The sequence below is a fragment of the Delphinapterus leucas genome, chromosome 7, assembly GCF_059928025.1.
Source record: "Delphinapterus leucas isolate spDelLeu-1000000601 "Yukka" chromosome 7, BTC_Dleu_Yukka2, whole genome shotgun sequence".
Taxonomy (NCBI): Eukaryota; Metazoa; Chordata; class Mammalia; order Artiodactyla; family Monodontidae; genus Delphinapterus; species Delphinapterus leucas.
In genome coordinates, this window is record NC_143135.1 from 108,532,751 (window position 1) to 108,559,047 (window position 26,297).

General features: G+C 44.3%; 1 protein-coding gene across 3 annotated transcripts in view; it reads right to left on the reverse strand.

Annotated features, from left to right (window-relative positions):
* Positions 1-26,297, reverse strand: part of NCAPD3 (non-SMC condensin II complex subunit D3) — a 57,603-nt gene that overhangs the window by 9,771 nt on the left and 21,535 nt on the right. For 2 of the 3 annotated variants that reach the window (XM_022556174.2, XM_030764508.2), the window contains exons 14-26: positions 23,077-23,150; positions 22,414-22,548; positions 21,163-21,383; positions 14,830-15,021; positions 14,406-14,503; positions 14,196-14,311; positions 10,772-10,879; positions 8,592-8,706; positions 8,381-8,491; positions 5,799-6,037; positions 5,065-5,144; positions 369-506; positions 96-229 (exon numbers count right to left, since the gene is read on the reverse strand). In XM_022556174.2, coding sequence (XP_022411882.1) covers positions 96-229; positions 369-506; positions 5,065-5,144; positions 5,799-6,037; positions 8,381-8,491; positions 8,592-8,706; positions 10,772-10,879; positions 14,196-14,311; positions 14,406-14,503; positions 14,830-15,021; positions 21,163-21,383; positions 22,414-22,548; positions 23,077-23,150 — 1,761 coding nt within the window. The remainder of the gene's footprint in view (positions 1-95; positions 230-368; positions 507-5,064; positions 5,145-5,798; positions 6,038-8,380; positions 8,492-8,591; positions 8,707-10,771; positions 10,880-14,195; positions 14,312-14,405; positions 14,504-14,829; positions 15,022-21,162; positions 21,384-22,413; positions 22,549-23,076; positions 23,151-26,297) is intronic. The other variant, XM_089915841.1, reaches the window with a different exon arrangement.

Here is a 26,297-nt window from a genome sequence, read left to right on the forward strand (position 1 = left end):
ACGGCACACCTGACGGCCAAGGACATAAGGGGCCCTGGTTGCAGGGGAGCTGGGTCCTTCACACATGTCTCATCCCCCACGCCGGCCGGTCCTACCCAGGATGCTCAGGCAGATTTTGGAAGTGATGTTGAACCGCTGCTCGTCTGTGAAGTGCTCCAGAAGGAACTTGTAGATTTTCATCCGCTTCTCCTTGTTTGTCTTCCCCTTCAGTGAGAACAGCCGCTTCTCCCTAGGGCAGAACAGGACCCTCTGAGCACTGCCCGTGGGCGAGGCAGAGAGGAATTCACTTCCAACGGCAGCTGGAGCCACCCGCACGCCCAGGAGGTGATGCTGCCCGTCTCCCCACACTCCGCCCCGGCGGCACTGACCTCTCCGACTGGGGGAACCGGTTGTACTTCTCGTGCTTCTCGTAGCTGCTGAAGTGGAAGATGCACTCGATGAAGTGCTGGAAAAACATGGCAGGGTTCCTCTTCAGCAGGAGGTGGGCCAGGCAGAACTTCCCAGTGCTGCGGAGAAGGGGACAGGGGACCGTGTGCTACCGGAAGACAGCCTCTAAGTCACACCAAGACCCTGCAACAGAGGGGACCGTGGAGAGGGTGGGCGACAGCTGCACTCCTGTCACTCGGCTCCTTGGCCCATCCTGCCCTGTGAACCCCGGTCTCACCACCAGCTCTCCCTGCAAAGCTCACAGGCCACTGTCACTCAGCTACACCTCACATGTGGGACTCCCCCCCACCCCACCGCCAAAACCGCTCCTTCAGGCGGACCCACTGGCCACAACCACCACGAGTGAACCTCACCCTCCCACCCCAATTGAACTCTGAACCTTCTTGAGCACCGGGATTAAGCACAAGAGGTTAGTTCGGGTCAGCAGGACAAGGACCTGCCACAGGCGGCAGCCGCTCGACCCAGGCTGAAGAGGGACACATAGGGCCCAGCGCCCACGACCCCAAAGCAGGCACACGCGGACAGGCGAGCGAACGCCCAGGCCTGGCCTCCGCTCGGGGGTCAACCCGAGGCAGTGGAGGCTGGCTCTGATCCGGTCACACCGGCCAGACCCATCTGTTCAAGCTCAGTGGAACTTCCACCCGACAGGAGCCCCGCCGCTCCTGGGGGGAGGAGCAGCAACAAGCACAGTCTGAGCACTTTGCTCTTGGCCCTGGGATGCGCAGGACCCCAGGAGAGCCCCTTCCCCCGATGCTCTCCTTCAAGCTAAGGATAAACTCAGTCTGTTCACAGCACACACACCCACTACGAGTCAGAGGAGGCAGGTCAGAGATCTCGACAGTGATGTGACCTGCTGCCAACAGCAACCCTCCGACTGTTCACCCTGATGCCCTGCAACCACAGAACAGCGAAAACTCTACCTACCAAAGGGAGTTCCCTGGGGAGGAGGCCTGAGCGCTGTTAAGCGCCCTCAGTCCACTCCACACAAACCTGCTCAGCCTCTGAAAGCAGGCTGGAGGCGGAGGCCACAGGGTCAGAGGAGGGGCTTTCCTGACAGGGTCACTCTGCTAAACCAGCAGTGACCACGAATGGAGAAAACCACTAAACAAGCAAAAACATCCCCAAGAAACAACCTGACTTCACCCCTGAGGTATCCGATGACAGTTAACCCTTCAAGGGTTTTCGCAGCTGCCAGACTTGGAAGTCATTCCTATGAATACGTACAACCAGACAGAATCCAGCGATGCTTCTGCGAGAAGACGGGCTGCTTTAGGCTTCCATTTGATGTCAAATGCTCATCTACTCACTTTAGTTCAAGAACATGTACAGGTGGTGACTGATGGGCAAGCACCCTGGTGAATAACCAGCTTAAACAACTGTACAAATAAATTCCACAGTTTAGGGACTTCCCTGGTGGCACAGTGGTTAAGAATCCACCTGCCAATGCAGGGGACACGGGTTCAAGCCCTGGTGTGGGCTTGAAGCCCTGGGCAGGCTGCTGGTGAGAAACCACATCCTCCACCAGGCTCACATGAAGCTCAGCCTTTCTTCTGGACGCTCCTGCCACGCGCCTGTTTTGACCACTCGGTAAGTACTTCCTGGTTTTTTCCATTCCAAACCCCAACATCGCTGCTATGGTCTGAATCCCAGTTTGTATCCCCCCGAATTCCTATGTTGGAAACCGAGCCCCCGAGGGGGTGGTATTAGGAGAAGGGCCTTTGGGAGGTGACTGGGTCACGAGGGCAGAGCTCTCACTGATGGGGTGAGCGTCTTATAGACGCAGCCCGAGTCCCTCCTTCCCTTCTGCCACGTGAAGACGCGGTGCCGTGAGGACAGGGTGAGAGGTCTGCTCTCTGGAAGCGCCTCACCTCATGCTCGCCACCTCCAAATGCAGAGGGGCAGTTCCTGCTGCTGATCGGCTGCCCAGTCTGTGGGACTTGTTCTAACAGCCCAGAAGGCCTGGGACAATCTCTCAGAGCCCTTTCAGTATCCACACAGCCTCCTGGTCCCCCGGCTTCATCGACTCAGGGACCGCCCCCCACCAGGACTGTGTGTCACAACATCGCAGCCCCCACTTCTGAGGTCGGACAACCCACCCTCACCTGCCAACCCATGAAGCTTTCTGACTCCCTCATCCCCTCACGTGTCCTGCAGGGAGCCCTCTGGATCCTCAATTCCTCCTTTTTCTCCCAAACCAAGCCATCTCTGCCTTACTTCCTTCTCTATCTCCATGGCCCGTCACTGTAGTCACCGTCTTGCCCTAAACCCCTCCGGCCCCTGCCTTCTTGCATGCCCAGAGCATCTGCCCAGCTCCCCTGAAACAGCCCACCAGCCACCTGGCCATCACCCAGACTGCTGTGCTACACGGGCACCACCTAGTGGACAGACGAGGAAACAGGTCATACAATTTTGTAGCCCTCATATTGGGGGTTTACAGGACCAATTAAAAATGTTGTGCAAGAAAACCATAATTCGAAAAGATACATGCACCCCAATGTTCACTGCAGCACTAGTCACAATAGCCAAGACATGGAAGCAACCTAAATGTCCATGGACAGAGCAATGGACGAAGATGTGGTACGTATATACAATGGAATATTACTCAGCCATGAAAAAGAATGAAATAACGCTATTTGCAGCAACATGGATGGACCTAGAGATTGTCATACTGACTGAAGTAAGCCAGACAGAGAAAGACAAATATCATGATATCACTTACAGGTGGAACCAAAAAAAATTGGTACAAATGAATTTATTTACAAAACCGAAAGAGTCACAAATGTAGAAAACAAACTTATGGTTACCAAGGGGGAAAACGAGGGGAGGGGTAAACTGGGAGACTGGGCTTGACATACACATACTACTATATATAAAATAGATAACTATTAAGGATCTGTATAGCACAGGAACTCTACTCAATACTCTCTAATGACCTATAGGGGAAAAGAATCTAAAAAAGAGTGGATATACGTATATGTATAACTGATTTGCTTTGCTGTACAGCAGAAACTAACACAACATTGTAAATCAACTATACTCCAATAAAAATTAATTTTAAAAAACATGCAATTTTGTTCATGCCAGAATTGCCAGGAAATCCACCACCTGGACCAAAAATAAATTCACAGGGCTCTGCCACTATAGTCTCTTGGGAAGAGCTGTCTTAGCAGATACATATGGAAAAATTAAGGTGTTTAAAGTAAGCAGATAGGCCTGACCTTTGGCCTAAACATAGAGGACAGATTTAGTTTTTCAAACCTTTTCAAATCATGCTCCACATTTTTACCATGGTTCAAACAAATCCAGATCGCAGGGATAAAATGGAAAGATTTAAGGGGGAGGGAGAAAATGTTACCAGAAGTACTGGTTTTCTCACTACAGTGGAGATGTCTGCCTGTCCTAGTTTCCTTCTGACTCATGCTCTCATCACCTGTGGAACAGGCCCTGCATGTGGTCTACGGAGCGAACAAGGCTGTAACATACACGTGGAGGAGCTGACACAAGGGGAAGACACCGACGTGCAGGTTAAACACCCACCCTCCCCTCCCGGGTGTGTCCTCCCAAAGCCCCCCAGCACTGGTGCTCCTGCCTGCTCCTGGGCCGCACATGGCACACGGGCTGCAGGGCCAGCCTGGGGCAGAGGGGGAAGGTGAGAGGGCACGGCATAGCTGCCCCATCTCTTTCCCAATTATACACAGAAAAAGAAAGCATAGCAGCCTTAGCTTTTTCCTCTCTGACTCTAGACGTGCTAATTAGAATGTTAACCTTCTACCAGTTTACTATGTAAAATGTTTCTCCTTGGAAAAACATACCCAAAGGAAACCGAACAGAAATCCTTCCATGGGACTAGAATAAACCACTGGTGACCATATTTAGAACCAGAGGGACCCATTACTATATGCTATTTATAGTTAATGAATCTGTAAAGACCTCTTCCCAACTGTGGTAGCTTCTGCCATGCATTCAACATTCTATTTTCCAACTGCAGACTTGCTTTAAAAAGAATTACTCATGTAATATAATCAAGGTTAGCAAATTCTGTGAGATCATTTCTAAACCCCTTGAAAATAAATCTTTAATTATAGAAGGGGAAGAATTAACAGTGGCAAGGCAGTCCCCCTGCCTTCCAATTCTTGGGAAACACCCATTTCCAAGGAGCCTTGTAAACTATATGATTTCACACTGCAATTCTGTGTTAATCCCTAGAATTTCTTCCTTACAGTTTCTGCACTTAGAAGAAAGTCTGAACTCTTACTGTACTGGCCTAGAAGTCAACAGTTACTGGCTTCTGCTCTGACAGCTGACCACAACAGAGGCTCACACTGCTCTTCACTCCTCCGTTTGGAAGAACAAAGTGTCAGCAAATGTGGTCAGTGCTGGGATTATTCGATGGTCAATCTGGACAAGGGCTTCTTTGTTTTTTGTTTTTAAACTTATGTGAAAACTAAAGCTTTGTTACACAGCTTAGCATTTTAAAAATCGGCTAATTTTCTGGCAACTGCCAAAGGCTCACTAAATCCTAAATAACACAACTCTAAACCAATTTTAAAGAAAAAGAGATCTTTTCCAGAAACTAGGCCAATCACTCGGCTGGCTGGCGTGAGGAAAAAGACTCACCTGGCGATGTCTGGGTGCGGGTCCACCAGCGTGCTGACGAACCGGAAGAACAGGGAGCCCTTCCACTTCACGAAGTCCTCCTGCTCGAGAGAACAAAGGCTCACGCTTACAGGGGCCTCAGCACACAGCCCTCTGTCCCTGGGGCCGTGGGCGCACACATGGGAGAGTGTGGGCAGGAGAGCCTGACCGTGACTCAGCGCCCCTGCAGGCGGGGAGGCGGCTGCACCCCGCACGAGACAGTGAGGGCATGGACGCATCAGAACAGACACACAACTCACTTAAAGGTCAAATAGCATCTCCCCCTCACATCAGGCTACACACGCGCTCTCGAGCTCTGTCCACGCAGACGTGTCTCTGCAGGCTCCGGGAGCATGTCTGCAAGGTCACCCGGACAAGCACAAGGGTCCTCATTGTACAAATGATGAACGTCCGTCTGGGAACACCGACCGTTCACAGAATCGGAACCAGACCTACTCGTCTATACGTGCTTTTCTCTATGTGCTGTTTACTTGTGAAAACAAACTTCACCCTGCACAACGGGATCTCTGAACAAACACTCAGAAGGAATATTAGGAAGTATCAATCTGTTTAAATGTCTGTCCAGAACGTCAGAAGAGTGGCATGTGAAACTGCACGTGAGCAAATACCTGTGCCTCTACTACGGTGCAGCCCGACTCCTACACTGCTCAGACCCCCGAACAGGAGCAGCCGGCCCGGCGAGCCCTCATGCGCACCTGCAGGAGGTTAGTGAGCAAGAAGAGTGTCTGCTTGCGGATGAAGGGGTCCGAGTCCTTCAGACACACAGAGATGTTGGGGATGTACTTGTCCACCATGACCGTGTACCGGACGCAGAGGTCGCACAGGACGATGACGACGTTGTTGCGGACGGCCACATCCCCACACACCTCCAGCTCCCGCACCAGGGCCGGGATGCTCTTCTTTGCAAGATCCTCGTGCTGCAAGCACAGCTTCCCTGCCACCGAGAAAGAAAGACACCCTGACTCTATTCTCATTCTCTGCCTCACGTTTTCTCCAGCTGTATCCTGCTATGGATTTTATTTAATCAAAGTGAAAACATCACATCAACAATCACAAACAAAAAATCTAAGGCAGACAGGCCCATACTAAATATTAAGAAGCGCCATATACCCCCGGGTTTCACAAGGCAGACACTCTGAGATGTTCCTTCACTTCCTTTTAAAGTCAACATCTGAATTTTGGAGTTATCAACTTACCTGGAAAATGACGAATAAAATGTAACCGCTGATACTTTTTACTTTTGATTATACACAAAATTGATAGAAGCTGAAAAGTTTAATAATGAACTTGAAATCTGAGCTAGGTGAATAGATAATCGTGTCATTTATTTCACTTCTTGTTCGTAGTTAGAAGAAGGAAGGCTGTTGTTGAGTTTTGTGTTTTTTTTCTGGCCCGGGGAACATTTTGCTCTTATTTACACTTCTGAGATTTCTGAAGAATAACCATTATTACCAAAAATTCGTAACTCGCGTTGAGTATACACAATCACAAAGAAAATTCTAATTTTTTTTGCGAATACTGACAGAAGTCGGTCTTCTTAAGATAAACAACAGTGTGAGGTCATGGAAAGTATCAAATAAACTGTCTCTTTGTGTGTCAGTGTGTTAGTTTCTGCTTTATAACAATGTGAATCAGCTATACGTATACATATATCCCCACATCCCCTCCCTCTTGCGTTTCCCTCCCACCCTCCCTATCCCAACTCTCTAGGTCACCGCAAAGCACCAAGCTGATCTCCCTGTGCTATGTGGCTGCTTCCCACTAGCTAGCTATTTTACATTTGGTAGTGTATATACGTCCATGCCACTCTCTCACTTCATCCCAGCTTCCCCTTCCCCCTCCCCGTGTCCTCAAGTCCATTCTCTATGCCTGTGTCTTCATCCCTGTCCTGCTCCTAGATTCTTCAGAACCATTTTTTTTTTTTTTTTTAGATTCCATATATATGTGTTAGCATACGCTATTTGTTTTTCTCTTTCTGACTTTGACGGACGCTAGGTCCATCCACCTTACTACAAATAACTCAGTTTCGTTTCTGTTTATGGCTGAGTAATATTCCATTGTATATATGTGCCACATCTTCTTTATCCATTCATCTGTCGATGGACACTTAAGTTGCTTCCATATCCTGGCTATTGTAAATAGAGCTGCAATGAACATTGGGGTGCATGTGTCTTTTTTTTTTTCTTTTGCAGTACACAGGCCTCTCACTGTTATGGCCTCTCCGGTTGCAGAGCACAGGCTCCGGACATGCAGGCCCAGCGGCCATGGCTCACGGGCCCAGCTGCTCCGCAGCATGTGGGATCTTCCCAGACCGGGGCACGAACCCGTGTCCCCTGCATCGGCAGGCGGACTCTCAACCACTGCACCACCAGGGAAGCCCGCATGTGTCTTTTTGAATTATGGTTTTCTCAGGGCATATGCCCAGTAGTGGGATTGCTGTGTTATATGGTAGTTCTATTTTTAGATTTTTAAAGAACCTCCATACTGTTCTCCATAGTGGCTGTATCAATTTACATTCCCACCAACAGTGCAAGAGGGTTCCCTTTTCTCCACACCCTCTGCAGCATTTATTGTTTGTAGATTTTTTGATGATGGCCATTCTGACTGGTGTGAGATGATACCTCATGGTAGTTTTGATTTGCATTTCTCTCATGATTAGTGGTGTTGAGCATCCTTTCATGTGTTTGTTGGCAATCTCTATATCTTCTTTGGAGAAATGTCTACTTAGGTCTTCTGCCCATTTTTGGATTTTGTTTGTTTGATAATTGAGCTGCATGAGCTGCTTGTAAAGTTTGGAGATTAATCCTTTGTCGGTTGCTTCATTTGCAAATATTTTCTCCCATTCTGAGGGTTGTCTTTTCAGCTTGTTTATGGTTTCCTTTGCTGTGCAAAAGCTCTGAAGTTTCATTAGGTCCCATTTGTTTATTTTTGTTTTTATTTCCATTCCTCTAGAAGGTGGGTCAAAAAGAATCTTACTGATTTATGTCATAGAGTGTTCTGCCTATGCTTTCCTCTAAGATAAACCATCTCTTTATGATGTGAACTGCAAACTTATTTCTTCATTCCCAGAACTCAGTGCAGTGCCTGGCATACAGCTCTTGAAGAACAGACTTCATGGTGCTACATTATGAGTATTAAAAAATCACAGGTTTGATGGTAATAAATTAAACAGGGAGTGTCCTGCACAGCTGGGTGCTCCTACAGTTACCTCCCGAGCTTACAAGCTTATAAATCACAAAGCACACGTGGAGAGGCTGCCCCGTGTCTCCTTACTCACCCAAGGTGATGACGGCATGTGCTCTGATCACAGAGGGCATGACAGAGCCCTGGAACTGGGAGATGGGCTGGGAGGATGCGGCCTCACTGCCGCCTGGGTCCGACATGGTCACTACAGGAGGGAAGAGAAGGGAGGAGAGGTCTTGCTGCACTGCTACAAGGCAAACCCAGCCCTGAGGCAGCAGGCGTGGAAGGCACGCCAAGGGCCTTACAATGCTCCGCGCTGGCAGAAGCAGCCAGGATGGACTGCATCAGCAGGAAGGCTCTCTTGTCCACTCTGGCTGGGCAAAGCTGGGCTACGTCTCCTAAGGTAAAAATGTACTTCACCTGCAAAGAGAATTGGTTTTGCAGTAAGAGTAAGTCAAAAGAAAAATGAACTCTAGCTAGGTTAAGGCCACGTCAGTGGAGTACTTTTTCTGTCCCCCAAATTAAATGGCTGGGTTTTTTCCCTGCAACAACACACAGCCATTGTAAAAATCCAGTCACTGCTTCAACTAGGGTGACTGTATAGGTTTATCATCTGTATCTAGATACTCCTGCAAGTCAAAGGGGTGCTATGACAACAGAGTGTACCTCGGTGCTTCCGGGTAAGTGGGGACACGGAACAGCTGACTTACAATCCTGCCACCCACAGACACCATCCTTGTTTTTCTGTATGACTTTCTTTTCAAAGTATTTTTATAGTCACAGGGCTTCCTGTTTGCTTTTCTCACACTTGCCAGTCACACTAGGTTGAAGTTTGTGATTCTGAATTTCAGTATCAGGCATCCTTTCATGTCAATATATACGATCAATATGTTTAATGACTACATAAGTATGTTAAAAACTCTGAATGTCATCAAGGTTGACCGCACTATTACTACACATTTATGTTGACATAATCCCTTCCTGTTTGCATCAGCTCTGATGGACACCTTTGCGTCCTGGGACAGTGTTCTGCCTCCTCAGAGGGGAAGTGCGGGGTGAGGGGGCATATAGCCTGTTGCACGCTTTAAACTCACTTCCAGACTGTCCTCCTGCTTAGCTTACTAGTAAGACTCCTACCAAAACTTGTGAGAATTTGCTTCCTCAAGCCATCACTACTGTGTCTTTATTAAGGACCTTCAGCTGAACAGTTAAGTAATACTTATTCTTTTAATCGTAAAAATACAAGGGTGATGCTAAATAAACAGTACAATGTTGAATAAAGGCTTTTTAAGAGTAAAAAAGCTAATAAGGATGTGTGTGTTTAAAAAGAACTGAACACACTGTATCTCAGTGGATTAGTGGCACATTTGAATTATATTTAAAGAAGAGTGAAATAAACAATATATATAGGGCAAACTTCTCCATATATTTTGACCAAAGGGTTAATTTTGGTGACATATTTAAGAGGAAAAAAAAATCTTAGTGGGGAAAACTCACTGGTCATAATAAGCGTTTTTCTTAGATTGGGTAGGGAATCCCAGACAAATTAGTGGAGTAAGACCCTCCAGAGAAACCCTGGGTCGGGACCACTCTAAACATTGCAACCTCTGACCCAAAACATCTGGGATCTCGGTGATCAGGATATTTTTATTACTGAACTGGGTCCGTATTAATGCCTTGGCACAAAGGGTCTCCTCCTCCAACAAATCTAAACACGGCCATCAATCCCCAGGTCCAAGTGCGAGGGGCCAAAGCAGGAATTGAACACAGAAGGGAAGTGCTCTACTAATTTTCAAACAGACAAGGAAAATGACCAGTTTTGGCGAGATGATGGCCTAGTCTGAAGGGCATCAAAAAGCAGCTCATATTTGTCCTTATGGGACAGTGTCAGATGCTGGAATCAGAATCACCACGTTTTGCTGACAGTCAGCTACTTGAACCAGAAAGCGGGCCCCGCGTTCACTGGCTCAAAGGCACCTCTTCACGGCACCATTTCTAAAGCAGGGTGCATGCCACACACTCTCACTGCTCCCAGGGCAGCAGCTTCTCCAGCTCTCAAATATTCCATTTGTTTTAGACATGACCTGGGAGCTGCTCTATAGTCTGATATTCAAACAGCTTGCCAGACACATTAGACAATTAAAAAAAAAAATCAAGCCAAAAGAACAAAGAGAATGCTCACTTTACTCTTTTCTCACCTTATTACTTCTGAGCTCACAACACACACTGTGTTTTTCCCTGTTGGATCAGGAATCTCACACGACCCAACTGGGAGAAGGATTTACCATCATTTTCCCCCAGATGATAAGTATGGGAGAGAAAAATGAATAGGTCACCGATAAAAAATTCTAAAAAAAAAGAGTAAGCCCCAGGCTAGGAAAATCCTTTTCTTGCTAAGAGTACTGAAAACGCACCTCACACAGCCGTCTACAGGCCCAGCCGACACAAGCAGGAGAGGAGGACGCTAAGAGCAGCAGCTACTCACCGCCAGGTCTTCGTTCATCCTCCCGGTCCCGTCCTCCTTCAGAACTATGTCGGAGAGGCAGCGCACACAGGCAGAGAGCACGTCCCCGCACGCCTGCACCAGGAGTCCCTGCAGCAAGTCAAAGGCCATCTCTGAAGGGCACTGCGCATCCATCAGGCTGCCCGCGACACACAACTTGCTCACAAGAAACTCTACGGCCTTCAAATGCATAAACCGCAAGCCATGGAAACCCCAGCCATCATGCTTTTGCATCTTTGCTCTTTTAGCAATCTGGCAATGCAAACTGGCTAAGTAGAATTCACGAAGAACACTTATGTATGTTCTTTGTAATATGCTATATTTACTACAGACATATATATTTATGTATTATCTTTCTTTCTATTGTTACATTTGCCCTATAAGAGGGAAAGACATTTAGGAAGATCTACTGCCCTAATTTATAAGAGATCTGTAATAGCAGTGCTCCTCCAATAGAGAAAAACATTGCAATTCTTCTGGCATATATAGATGGTGAATTAACTACTGTAATAAAGAGTATATTTTAAAAACACATAGAATAAAAAAGAACAGTTTTTACCCTCCTGAAATGTATTTATTAGAGAGAAGTTTTCAGAGTCTCTTATTAGTTAAAGTGACCTCAAGGGGGTCCCACCTCCGGCCCACACATCTCACCACGCTTATGGGCCAAGTGAGGAGCTCGGTCACACCCTATATAACCTGGAAGCCACTTTTCCCAGGAGGCCGTCCCTACACACCCAGGCTGAGCTGAGTGGCTCCGCCCCAGGACCGCCACGTTACCAGACACTCGGTTCTGTTTCAGGAATTATTCTAAGACGTTGGGATTACAGGTTAATGTGTAGGTCTCTCACACTATGCGGCAGGTGCCTTAGGAAAGGGCAGTGTGAACCACACCCCAGGGAGTGCCCAGCAGCAATACCACAAGACGGTACTCTAAGTTTGCCAAACTGCTGGCAAACCATCATCACGATCCAGACATTTGTAGTCTGACTCGGCCTAAAATGTGTCAAAGCTATTGTCTTTATTAACGTTTTACAAAATGACTGCACTTAAGATGTTAAGAGGCTGCACAACCTGGAGCTTCTGAAATGCACGTGCTCTGTCTCAGCCTGGCTGAGTCCTTTGGGCCCAGCACCCGGCTGCTAGTGAGAGGAAGACCTCAGAGTCTGGGCGAGCCACCAGCCAGCCAGCCCTGGGCTCTCTCCATGCAGGGGCTCCTGTCACACTTCCAGTGTGACTCCCACTAACCAGAGAGACGTGTCCAGAGGCAAGTCTGTCCAGTCTAGGCAGACCTCAGTACAGTTTTTCTTCAGTTGGACAAAATCTGTCTCCTTGCAATTTCCACCCACTGGTCGAAATCAGTGCTCTGTGACGCCAAGTAATTCCAGTTCTCTGTCCTTTGGGTCCTTCATTCATGTGTATTAAGCCAGGCAGCCGGCCTCCCCACACTTCCTTCTCCAGCTGAACACGCCAGGCCCTCAGTGCTCCCGGCCAGCCTGCTCTGTCACCCTGCTGACTGCTCTCCTTGGATACATCCATCTGGTCTCATCCACGTTCTCTGAATGGCTGTCACTGAGACAGAATGGCAGCACGTGGCCTTAGAATCGAGTGTACAGACAGCACGACGAGCACCTGTTCCAGACACGATCTCTACTCCCACAGTCCACACCTGCACCCACTTCTTCAACGACTGCCTCAGAATGCTATGAGCTCACACCAAGCTTGCAGAGAGCAACGATGCCCAAAGACCAAGCCTCTCACACGTGCTGCCATTGAGCTACATCTTGATGGTCTATTCTTTGGGTAACTTGTTTTTCTCCGTAAAATACAGGACATTCATTTACAGATAAAAGAAGCACAAGTACGTTTCTGGTCACTTGGATGTAAAGTATCCTGAGATTCTGGGAAGTCTCAGGGCCTTAGTCCACTGCCCACCACAAGGGAGGTGGTCTTGGCAAAGCTAACACCCTGCTGTTCTCCTAACGCAGCAGTGAGTTCCTCTCCCTTCTGGGTCTCAGTTTCTATGTTTGATGACAACTCAGCCTTCCCCACAGACTAACAACGACACAACTTACTGTCCTAATGACTGTGGCCGGTGGTGGGCAGACAGTTAGTCTTTACAGCCCTGGCTCCCCCCAGTGCAGACCCTCTCCAGCCAGTGCTGGGGAGCCACAGTGGCCCAGGAAGCGGGGCCCGTGGTGCAGGCCTGGCTCCGCACTAACAAGCGACATGCCGCAGACACTTGGGGGACGGCACCCTCACATTCTGCCACAGAACCTCCATTCTTTCCTACAGCATTTGTTCCTCATCATCTTTTGTTTTGTTTTTACCTGTTTTCTGCTATTCAAATATGCTCCCTACTTAGGTAATGTTCCTTATTTAAAAGTTTTTCACACACTTTCTTGGATCAGAGATAAACAGAAAATCAAATAAAGCAAGTATCCTCTTCACCAAAAAGTGTCAAAAGGTTTATGCCAGGAAAACACCAGACACAGAAAGAGCTGGGCATTTTTAATTAACTAAATTTCAACCTGCTTTAAGTCCTAAGCAAAAAAGTTACAGTATATTGTCTTACTACAATGGTTAACTTATCAGGAAAGGACTTTTTAAAAAGAACTTATACAAGAAAATGAAGCTTAGGAAGGTGGCAAGTAGCTCAGACGAAGCAATAATGTTTTTATTCTGGGAGATTTAAATATATTTCAGCAACTATTTAATTTCTGACTTCTAAAATCATTATTAATAACCCCCAGTCCTAAAATTTTTCATTATGATTAGCACTGTCTAGGAGTATATTTCATGATAAAAACTGAATACATGGTAGTAAGATAATTTATCATTAGAGATACTTAAATGGATAGCTTTGGGGGAGTCAAAGTAACCCTCTGTGTCACACAGAACGCTGGTTTGGAGTTGTGATGATGAATCCAAAGAGAATGTCAGCAGGAGGCTCTGGGGACAAGAGATACTAGGGTGACAGGATGATGGCTAATCAGGAATCTTCTGGTCTGGAGGGAAGCCGTGACTAGGAGGAAACCGCTTACACATCCCTGGAGTGAGGGAGGAGGGTCTAACAGGCTATTGTGAGCACCGAGGTTACGATGATTAAGACAACCTTGTAGATTCGATCCTGGAAACAGGTGTCCGCCAGGTGTGCTTCCTAGAAGACACTGGTACTCAGAACCAAGGAGGTGACCTCCTAAAGGAGCTGTGTGTCTTCAGCAGCCAAGGTCTTCTTGGGGACTGTCAACTGCTTGTCACGTAGGTGCTTCCTTGGAGAACTAACTGCTGGGGACCACCCACCCTTCCAGGTTCTCCGTGGAGAACATGCCCCCAGCTTCAAGGCAGAGCTTTATGTCTACGTACAGACAAATGACAGACACACCCTGGAGAGTCTGTAGCGTACCTGCTCCTCCGCTGGCGTCTCTGCAGATGCTCTACAGAGTCTTTGCAAAGTATCAACAGCTGGGCTGATCAACTTTGGTGACCACCAGAATCCATTCAGCTTACTTTTGATAACATCTAAAAAAGAGAGTTAATTCCCTTGAAGTTTAACTCTTAAAAATATATAAAGTGAGAGGCAAAGCCTTTTCACGATTCTCCAGTAGACACTCACCTGTCACCTTGTTCCGGGTGCTCTGAGGAAGATGCTTTGCAATATGCCCGATAACACAGAGGATGTGCCCTAAGGTGTCTGCATTGGGGTCCTGCTGCCTGTGGAAAGGGCAGAAGAAATATCAGTATAGAACCAAAGTAAAAATTGCTGCCAACAAAATACTTTTCTTCTGGATCATCAGTATTGGAGGAAGTAGAGTAACATGGTTTAGAAGTCGAGTTGGGGAGCATTAAGGCACTTAATGTACTTGGACAATCAAAGCCTAAAAGTGATTCTTTTTTCCATGTTTGTTTTTACGCCAGAATTTAAAGAAAAGATCTGTGTATATTAACAGCTATGAAAAAGAGCCCACTTCCTTAAGACATGAGCTTTGTTTCCAAGACTCTCTCGTGTCTGGTGGCAGCTAAATCACAAGCATGCGAACCTGCTTATTTTCTCCCAGGACTTTATGATTTGGGTGTAGTCCAGCGTGGGTGACGAGCCAGCAACCTTGGAGAGCAGCATCCAGGCCGGGGCAGAGTGCTCCTTGCCAGTGTGGGAGAGCACATTGTTTACAAAAGTGGAGGAGAACTTATCTTTCTTGGACCAGACATGAAAAGCCTTATCTAAATAGCGGCTGGAAAAAAAGATGAGAAAGCAGAATTGTAACTGTAAATACACAAAACTGTTCAGACCTGCCCCTCGGTGAAGGGTATCAACTTCTGCTCCAGGATTCTGGCACATAAAACATGTAAACAGAGGTTCCTGGCTAGTGGCTCATCTGATAGCAAACTAGGTATCTTTCTAATTATTATTACACTGAATAAGGTATATTTACCCCTCCCCTGCCCATAAAGTATTTATTTTTAAAGAAAATAATAAAATTTCATAATTCACTTGAGACCCTCTAAAATTTCTATGCAAACATATGGGGTAAGTTACCAATAACAGGTACATCCAGAGTCTACAGGGTTTTAGTGACAAAAAAATGTAGACATTGTCCTTTTTTCAATGGAAGGATTGGAGAGAAATGACATCCTAGCATTTAAATATGGTGATATTAAATGAGCTCGACTTTGCTATGACCTGCCAATACCACTCAGAAATACATATATCAAACTTTTCTAAAATAAAAAATGCTTCTGATGTATTAAAGTGTTTGTGTGATGTCACTGCTATTTTTAAACCATTTATTTTACTTTTTCCTATAGCACTGAATGACATCATATGACTCATGAGACAAATGCAGTATTACATATTTAAGTGGAGAGAAAAATACATTCCTTCCCCCAATTAATTTCTTCTACTGCTAGGCACACACACACTCAGATTAGCAAGACTTTCTCATTAAATGAAAAAAAGAATTCTCAAAGCACACAGAAGGCAACTATAAGAAAATAAACACATCTACACACAATAAGCATATGCATATAAATGAATGGTTTTATTAATAAATTAGCTTTTGGTTAAAAATCTATCTAGAGTTTTACTGCAAATGACTAACATAATTTATATGTGACTGCTATCCAAAAGCAAGATACATGAAATCAACAAATATTTAAAAGTTTATGCACAAGCATCACAGAGTATTAACTGAAGTTTACTGCAGGAAGCCAACAGAATGACAAAACATCCTCTGAACTTCCAGGTCTGAGACCTCAAACCTGGCTCCTCTCTGACCACGCACACCCTCCACAAGGGCTGGGCCGTCCCCAAAGCCTCCCAACTGGACCCTCCATTAGCCACACTGCCCATCACAAGCAGGGGATGGCGCACCACTCAGAACGCGGTTCAGCAAACACCACCTGGTTTCCTGAAAAGCACTGCCGACGTCTATCCTAATATCAAACCAAAGCAACCCCCCTCAGTGCCCATCTCAGTGCCCCCTGCTGGACAGAACTGACCACGCTCTCCCTTACACTCCAGTCGACTTGTTTGACCTTCTCACTAATTCCTTTTCTTCTAATCACACCAACTGCTGATTTTGAAGAGGTCTGTTCTGAGTCATCTTCTCTAACCTACAACCTAACTCTGGGCGATGTCCTCCATCACCAGGATCGTCGCAAGCACACACTGAAAATGGGACTCCATCCCCAGCCCTCCCTCCACCCCCCGCCCTGCCCCACCTCTGCTTTCCGGGCCTTGTTCAACAGCAACCCCACCCAGAAGCCCTTTCAGTTAGGATTCCTGGAGCGGCAGGCCTCTAAGCCTTTGCGTTGCTATTTCCTGCCTGGAGACCCTCACCATTAGGCCTGCCTGGTTACTCTCAACTCTTTCCACCTCTAGGGATGATTGAGGTCATACCACCATCAAAAGGAAGCTACCCTAAGCTTAAAAACAAGAAAAGGTAAAAACCCATACTGCTCCACGTGCTCCCTGCTGGCTGCCGTGACTCCCTTTCCACTGGACTGTGGGCAACCAGAGTGGAGGGTGCAGGACGTCCTCAGCCCTCAGAGTCCGTGCCCCCTCCCCGGCTTCCCACCGCTGGACAGCTCCTCTGCAGCCAGCTGCTTCCCCTGGACCCGGGTTGCCATGCCTTGAGCTCGAGTCATTCACCGGTGGCCTGTGTCCTCAGACTCTGGTCACAGACACAGCCGATCCGTGACACCTCCTGTGCTATGAACTCCTGGGGCCCCTGCAGCACACACCACGCATGCGCCCGTGGCTCTGCACTGGCTGCATCCTCCACAAGAGCACCTCCCGCCCCTTGTTAACCGCCAAGGTCCAAACTCGAAGCTCACCTGTTCTGTGAAGTCTCCTGTCCTGAGCAGATCCTGGAATCCTAGTTACTTTCTGTTTATTAAAGAACTTATCACAAGAGTTTATTTATAGAACTCTATTCCACTAGCCCTACTGTTCTCAATCCTTTTTTAAAGTTGATTCCCTTGTTCAGTGGCTCTCACACTTTTTCTGCTCAGGGCCCTTTTAAACTCTTAAAAATTACTGACTGCCTCGAAGACCTTTTGTGTTCATGCGGGTTATACCTATCAATATTTGCCATACTAGAAGTTAAAACAGAAATTTTAAAATACTTATCTATTAATTTGTCAGAAATAACAATAAGCCAATTACATGTTAACATAAATAATGCAATTCCTTCCCCAAAAAAACCTGGTATCTTTCTCAAAACAAAAAAAAACTTGGTAAGAACAGTGACATTGCTTTATACTTTTGTAAATCTCTTTATGGACTGGCTTAAACAAAAGACGTGCATTCTTACATCTGATTCTCCGTTCAATTTATTTCAATATCATCACATGGCTTCTGGAAACTCTAGTACTGTCAAAGAGTAAAAGTGGCAATGGCACATGACATCTTAATATTACGATAAAGGCTGTCAACTAAAAACTGCCGCTTGCCATCTGCCTCTACAAGGATGAGGTCACTGGCCATTGCAGTCCCTTGACCTTCCACACCTCCTGAGAGGAGTTCTGGGCCAAGACCAGGAATGAGGCCCTCTGTGCTCTGGGAAAACTGGCAGAACAGGCCTTCAGATAGGTAGGTATTTTCAGGAAGATTTTATGAGCCCAATTTCTTGCATCTTCTCATACCTAGAAAAGCCCTAAAATCCATTAACAGAGACATCTGCTCCTCGTGACCAGCAGCAACCTTCTACCAAGATGTGTGCTTGATTGCACGTACGCCCCTCACCAAAATCACATATATACTGACCCGCCCCCCCACACACACCTCTTCAGAGCAGTTCCTCAGTTACAGAGAGGCTGTCTCCTGGACTACAGTCCTCAGTAAGCCCCAAATAAAACTGAACTCACAGCTCTGTGTATGTGTGTTTTTAAGAGGACAAGACAGAGTCTAAGCTCCTGAATCCACCACACTTTGAGAACTGCTGCCCCTAATTCTACCCTCTCCTTCCTAACTTCAGCAAATACGTTGCTTTCTAAATTGTGGTAATGTACATAACAAAACTTATCTTTTTAACCATTTTAAAGTACAGAGATCAGTGGCATTAAACCCATTTGCACTGTTGTGCAACCACCCACCTCCAGAGCTTTTTCTCACCCCACACTGTGACTCCGTACCCCTTAAGCAGTTCCTCCCCACCGCCCCTTTCTGCCTCCCAGAGTCCAACTATTCTAGGGACCTCACATAAGAGGAACCATCCAACATTTGTCCTTTCGTGTCTGGCTTATTTCACTTAGCATGTTTTCAAGGTTCATCCATGTTACAGCATCTGTCAGAATTTTGCGACTTCTTAAGGCTAATATTTCATTGTGTGTATAGACCACATCTTATTTATCTCTTCACCAGTGCACGGACACCTGGATCGTTTCCACCTTTTAGCTGTTGTGGATCGTGCTGCTGTGAACATGCTGTACTGGGCAAACAATGAGCATCACTTTATGGAGAAGAAAAAGGCTAAAAGCTCTAGTGCTCATATTATGTCATCTTTTGTGTTTCTCTCTCCCTGTTCTCTTTGTTTCCTTTTACTTCTGGAGCTCTCTCCTCCTACTTTATAAAGTGTATCCTTTCACATATTGTTTTTTTTTTTTTTTTCAGAAACTTTATCCCTTTCAATCATCCTCGATATTTTCTACATACTGGTTTTCTGACTTCAAATATGCACAGGTGTTTCCCCCATCTTAAAATGAAAACAGAGAGCCTATGAAGGAAGCTATGACACATCTTAATTGCAGGTAAGTTGAAGACCTAACTATAAAGGGGAAAGAAAAAAAATCAAACTTCTAGGAGATTATATGGGAAAATATGTATATGATCCTGAGGTAGGAAAAGATTTCTTTAAAAATACATTAACCATAAAGAAAACCACTGACAAACTGAACTCATCAAAACACATCATTAAGAGAGTAAAGAGGCAAATCATGGGATGGGACAGATATCTGTAATACATACAACAATGCTTGTACATAAATATATAATGAACACTTCGAAGTGAACAAGCAAAAGAGTGACAGCCTAATTAAAAAAAAAAAAAAGGGCCAGAGACCTGGGCAGGTAATTCACAATGTGAATATCTAAATGCTAATCCACCTATGAAAAGAGGCTCAACTGCATTAGTCAACATGGCAGTGCAAATTAAAACCACCAAGAAATACCAGTATTGGTCCAAAATGGACCAAAATGGCTAAAAAGGAAGACTGACAACGCGAAATGCAGGCCAAAATCTTGAGTAACTGGAACTCTCATTAAGTGCTGCAAGGAAATGTAACTTGGTCCCACCACTCTGGAAAGCTGTCTGGCAGTAACCATGAAAGACGAATAAAAGCATACTCAACAGCACTGCTCTTAGGTGTACACCCAAGAGAAATGTGTGCCAAAGATACACATGGGAATATTCACAGCAGCATTATACCTCATAATAAAAAACTGGAAACGACCCATAATCTATTAACAGTTGACTGGATAAATAAATTGTAGCTTATTCACAAATATCATACACACAGCAATGAAAGTGAATGAGCTATAGCTGCACACAATAACTTGAATGAATCTTGTATTCCTTTGAGTAAAAGGAGTCGGACACACAAAGAATACATACCACATAATTCCACTTACATGAAGATGAAGAGTAGAGAAAGCTCACACATGGTGTTAAAATCACAGTGGTCGTTCCCTTTGAGGAGGGAAGGAGAGCGATTGGAAGGAAGAGTTTTCTGAGGCCGAGCAATGTTCTATTTCTGGACCTGGGTGGTGGTTACATGGCTATATTTTTTTGATATTTATTGATCTTACAGTTTGTACGTTTTTCTATACGTTATATTTTAATATAAAAGTTAAAAAAAGAAATGAAATAAACCTCCCAACAGTTTCTCATGAGCTAGTATACACTGGGTGTGCACAGTAAGATATCCCTAAGAAAAGCAAAAAAGTAGCTGATTCTACTGCTGGCTAAATTCCTCTCCCTTCCAGGAATTTCAGCAAAGCATATAGTTGGTACTGATAAAATATTTAATGAGTGAATGCATTTTCAGTCAGATTTTTAACAACAAAAGGGACCTTAAGAGATCGTGTAGTGTAACCGACTCTTTTTACAAATGAGAAAACTAAGGCCCAGAGAGATGGGGTGATTTGCCAGGGCCACAGACGGTATGCTAAATCTATTATTATCTATCAGTATCTATTTTTTTTTAAGTTTTATTTTATATTGGAGCATGGTTAACAATTATTAGTACCTATTATGATACTAAATCTATTATTCTTTCCATTGGATGATAATTCCTCCATAAGTACATGTAAACAAGCAGGGAGGTGTTTCTTGTATGATAAATTTAGAAAAAAAGGAAAAGACAGTCAAGGGAGCACAGACACAAACCAGCTGCAAGATTACTGCAGTAGAGATTAAAATTGATCAGTGCAGGTGCTAACTCTTCACCGCATTGCTCACTGAACAGTGAACAACCCAGCATATGTTGCCAAATGGAAAAAATGCTGCAGTGTGATTAAGTCAACCGACCCAATAAAATGTCAGAAAAAGTCTAACTTGTCATACCCAGGAAGTCATCTATCATAATAACTAGTATTGTGGAAAGTTAATGTTAACACAGCAAATCCATTAATGCTTTCTACTACATATTAAGACATCAATTCGAAGCTGGAAAACACTCAGAGAAAAGTAAAGGAAGGCTTCACAAAAACTGTCACCACAAAAACGCTAAGAGATTTAAACTAGGTCAAGGGAAAAAGATCAAAATTGAGCCTTCGTATATTAAGCAATTTGGAGAGCTGATTTTCCGAGATCGACACAGGAATTTATAACGAAAGCCCTCCCATAAGGACAACCAGTTGCACACAAACGTACCCCAGTTCCTGGCTCTCTGTGCTCAGCAGTGTCAGCAGCGTCCAGGCGAGCACCTGGCTGTTGTCCCCGCAGTGGAACTGACCATGATGCCTGATGTTCTGCAGCAAGAGTTGGTCGAGACACTCCAGGGCCTTGTCCTGCACGGTGTTCTCACTGTCCATCACGGCCGGGACAACCCCCCCCAGCCAGGCCTTCTGTACCTGGACACACTGAGGCTGTGCCTGAGTTGAAAGTCAGGAAGTCATAAAGACGCCTACGCTATCACAGGTCTGAACACAAATCGGGGAAGCTGTGATTGATGTTTTAGGATATGTTACAAGTAGCTGCTCACATAATTACAAATAAAACATACAGTGGGAAAAAAAAATCAACATTCCAAATATATGTGAAAAACAAATTCAAGCTCCAGTAACTGTAAATCAGTAAATACTGAAATTTTAAATTAATTTATTTATTTTTGGCTGCATTGGGTCTTCGTTGCTGCACACAGGCTTCTCATTGCTGTGGCTTCTCTTGTTGCGCAGCATGGGCTCTAGAGTACAGGCCCAGTAGTTGTGACACACGGGCCTAGCTGCTCCGTTGCATGTGGGATCTTCCTGGACCTGGGATTGAACCCGTGTACCCTGCACTGGCAGGCAGATTCTTAACCACTGTGCCACCAGGGAAATCCCATACTGGAATTTTAGACTTACACAGTGATTATCTCATTATTGGTAGTGAAGCAGCACTTTTTTGTAATTCAAGATCGAGAGCAAAGAGTAAATTTTTATCCGAAGGAGTAATTAGAATAGATGCTAACAGAGAAAGTCAAAACATGCATTGCTTAATGCCTTCTATCATGAAATAAAGAAAAAAACTCACTTTTAAAATTCTTCAAAAATTAATTATTTGGCAAAAGTAAATTATATATAGGATTAGTGGATCTGCTCTTTTGGCAATATCACCTATATAGGTTTTAATGGACAAAAATTAATCTAGGCCTCTTACCTAACCAAATTAATTTTAAAATTCACATTTCTACACGAGATTTAACCTGAAGTCAACAGAAAGCTAACCATTAGCATTCTCTAGCATTAGTCATATTATATTTAATATGAAATGCAATCTACCAGAGGTAATGGACAGATTCCTTTCTCTTACACTGTAGAATCCTACAGTGGACTTAGGAGAGTTTCTAACAGGTACTTCATCAAGCTCAATTATCTGTAATGTAAAATACCACCCATCAGACACACGATGGCTGCATCTCACCATAAGAAGCTCGGTGAGAGACTGCAAGGCCTGCTTGCGTACAGACACAGCAAGGTCCCGACACCGGTCCTGCAGGATTGACAGCTCCTCTTTCATACCCGAGACGTCACAGTGCTTCAAAATGCTCACTAAGACCTAGAAGGTCATGTGTAACATGAAGGGGTGACTTAGGCATAATGTCAATACAAAAAGCAAAACTGCAGACAAAACACTGCCTTTTAAGTTTGTGATTCTCTCATTTTTGAGATCACAGATCCATCCCTCCTCCCACCTTTTAGAATCTGATGAAATTTCACACCTTTCTGGAGAAAACCCGACATACATTTTATACAAACAAGTACTCTGAAACAATTTCAGGGGTTTCATGAACCCTATCAAAATCCATCCATGGTCCCCAGGTTAAGAATCCTTATTCTAAAAAATGAAATTAAGGATATAAAATTGTGATTCCTAAAAAGCCAGCAACCCAGTAGGAACACTTAAGAACAGATGATCCTTCAGTTCATCTATGTAATTTACATTTAACAGGAACAAGGTGAACTAACATTAAGGGAAAAGTGAGTAATGAATATGGCCGAAGGGTTTTTAGAATAGTCTCTTGTATCTTCAAGTTGGTAGTGCTTAAAAAGAGTACATGAAAAGAATGTCCAGAAAAACTCACACCTGGAGTGCAGACTTCCTGACGTTGGTCTTCTCATCTCCGACCCTGCTCCTCAGCATCATCATGAGACCCCTTCCTGTTGAGGAAACAGCACAGTCATTACAGCCTGAGCACACCGCACAATCCTGAGAACATACTGTAATCCCAGACTGACTCATTAGCTGGTTTTAAATCATAAGAAATCAGAGCATGAAATGACATAGAAAAAGAAGAAAATTCAAGTAATTAGCTACTCACAATAATGAAAAAGGTAGAGTAGTAAAATTTTAGAAGGGCATAAATTCTGGAAAATTTAGTTTTAAATCCAGGCTGCTAAGTCTAAAATTCTGAATGAATTATTTAGATCTCTATTCTGTTTACTACAAATGGTAAGAGCTAAACCATCAGGTTTTTTAAAGACTAAGTAAAACAATACATAACAGTAGCTTTAAAACCTTTCCATTAATGGTCCCTTTACACTATTATAAATTACTGAAGACTCCTAAGAGCTTTTTTAATGTGGATTATATCTTTTAATATGAATTAGAAATTTAAACTGAGAACTGTAAAAAGATTTAATAATTCATTTTAAAATAACAAGGCATTGTTATAAATGGTATATTTATATACCATTTATAAATGGTATATTTTTTAACTAAAAAATAACTATAGTCCAAAACAAAAAAAATTTAGTGAAAAGAATACCACTGATTTACATTTCTGCAAACTCTTTAATGTCTGGCTTAATAAAATACAACTGGATACTCATCTCTGCTTCTATCTGCTTCTGCCTGTCTGGGACCTCTGCAATACTCCAAATTACACTTGTGAGAAAATCAGAGTGTAGAAGGTAAATGACATCTAAATATTATTACGGAAACTGTATTAACTTCAAGGACCCACTGAAGGAGGCTTAGGGACCCCAAACCACACTTAAGAACTGCTGAGGTACAAGAAAGAACATTAAAAAATGAAACAGAATACGGAAAGCAATAAAGAAAATCAATGAAATCAAAGTAGGTTCCTTGAAAGATATCAACAAAATTAACAACATTTTCCTAGACTAAGAAAATAAGAGAGAAGAGTCAAATTGCTAAAATCAGGAATGAACAAGGGAACATTACTACTGACTTTACAGAAATAAAAAGGTCGAACACTACGAACAATTTTATGCTAACAAATTAAGTAATCTAGATGAAATTTCTACAAAGATAGGAATTAGGGAAACTGACCTAAGAAGAAACAAAGACACACTACCCCCCATACACAAAGGGCCAGGACCAGATGGCTTTACTGGAAAAGCCTGCCAAATGTTAACAAAATCGCCAATTAACAAAAATTAATACCAATGCTTCATAAACTCTTTCAAAAAACAGAATCTCTTCTGTTTCACTTTCCACCTCCCTCTGTGAAGCCAGTATTATCCTGAGAGCAAAACCAGACAAAACAGCTCAAGAGTACAACAGACCCAAATCCCTTCTGAATATAGACATAAAATCCTCAGCAAAATATTAGCAAATTAAAAACCTAGCAAGATACAAAAAGGATTATACGCCATGCTTGGGATATATCCCAGGACATGGGAAAATCACTCCCTGTGATATACCACCATAGAACAAAGGACAAAGGCCACGTGATCATCTCCATAGACACAGAAAAAGTATTTGCAAAATCCTACACCTATTCATGATAAAAACACTCAACAAACTCAGAACAGAAGGAAACTCCTGCACACCGATAAAGGCCATCTGAAAAAACTCACAGCTAACCACTCAATGGTGAAAGACGAAAAGTTTTCCCTCTAAGAACAGAAGACAAGGACCTCTGCTTTCCCCACTTCTTTTCAACACCACTAGAGGTCCTAGCCAAGGAAAATAGGAAAGAAAAAGAAATAAAGGCATTCAGGCTGGATAAAACAAATAACTCTATTCGCAGATGGCATGATCTGATATGTAGAAAATCCTAAGGAATCTCTCTCTCTCACACACACACACACACACACACACACACAACCTTTTAAGGCTAGTAACAAATTTAACAGTGTCACAGGACACAAGATCAATCATCAAAAATCAGTTGTAAAACCTAGCAATAAACAATTCAAAACTGAAATTAAGCAAGCAATTTCATTTACAATAGCATCAAAGAGAATAAAATACTTAGGAATATGTTTAAAGAGCAAGAGTTATACACTGAAAACTATAAAACATCATTGAAACAAATTAAAGGAGACCTAAATATAGAAAGGCACCCCTTGTTCATGGATTGGAAAACTCAGTATTTTTAAGATGGCAATACACCCCACATGGATTAAGAGGTCAATCCCTATCAAAACGCAACCTGGCTTTTTTGCAGACATTGACAGCCGAACCTAAAATTCATATGGAAATACAAGAGACACAGAATAGCCAAACCAATCCTGAAAAGCAAGAACAAGGATGCAGAGCCCACACTTCCTGATTTCAAAATTACTGTAAAGCAATAGTAATAAACACAGAGTGGTACCGGCATACAGGTGGACAATGAAATATCAATGGAATAGAATTGAGAGTACAGAAATAAGCGCATATGCCCATGGTCAACTAATTTTTGACAAGAGTGCCAAGAGCATTCAAAGGTGAAAAAACAGTCCTTTAAACAAAGGGTGCTCCATCAATTTGATATTCACATGTAAAAGCTGGACCCCTACCTCACACCATATGCAAAAATTAACTCAAAATTGAACCAAGGGCTTCCCTGGTGGCGCAGTGATTGAGAGTCTGCCTGCTAACGCAGGGGACGTGGGTTCGTGCCCCGGTCTGGGAAGATCCCACATGCCGCGGAGCGGCTGGGCCCGTGAGCCATGGCCGCTGAGCCTGTGCGTCTGGAGCCCGTGCTCCGCAATGGGAGAGACCACAGCAGTGAGAGGCCCGCGTACCGCAAAAAAAAAAAAAAAAAAAATTGAACCAAGACAAAAATGTAAAAGCTAAAACTATAAAACTCTTAGAACACCACCAAGGAAGTGAAAAGATAACCCACAGAATGAGAAAAAGATATGTGCACATTATAGCTGATGAGGAACTTGGATGCAGAATAGATCAAGAACTTTCACCTCAAAAAGATAAGTGGGGGGCTTCCCTGGTGGCACAGTGGTTGAGAGTCCGCCTGCCAATGCAGAGGACACGGGTTCGTGCCCCAGTCCAGGAGGATCCTACATGCCGCGAAGCGGCTGGGCCCGTGAGCCATGGCCGCTGAGCCTGTGCTC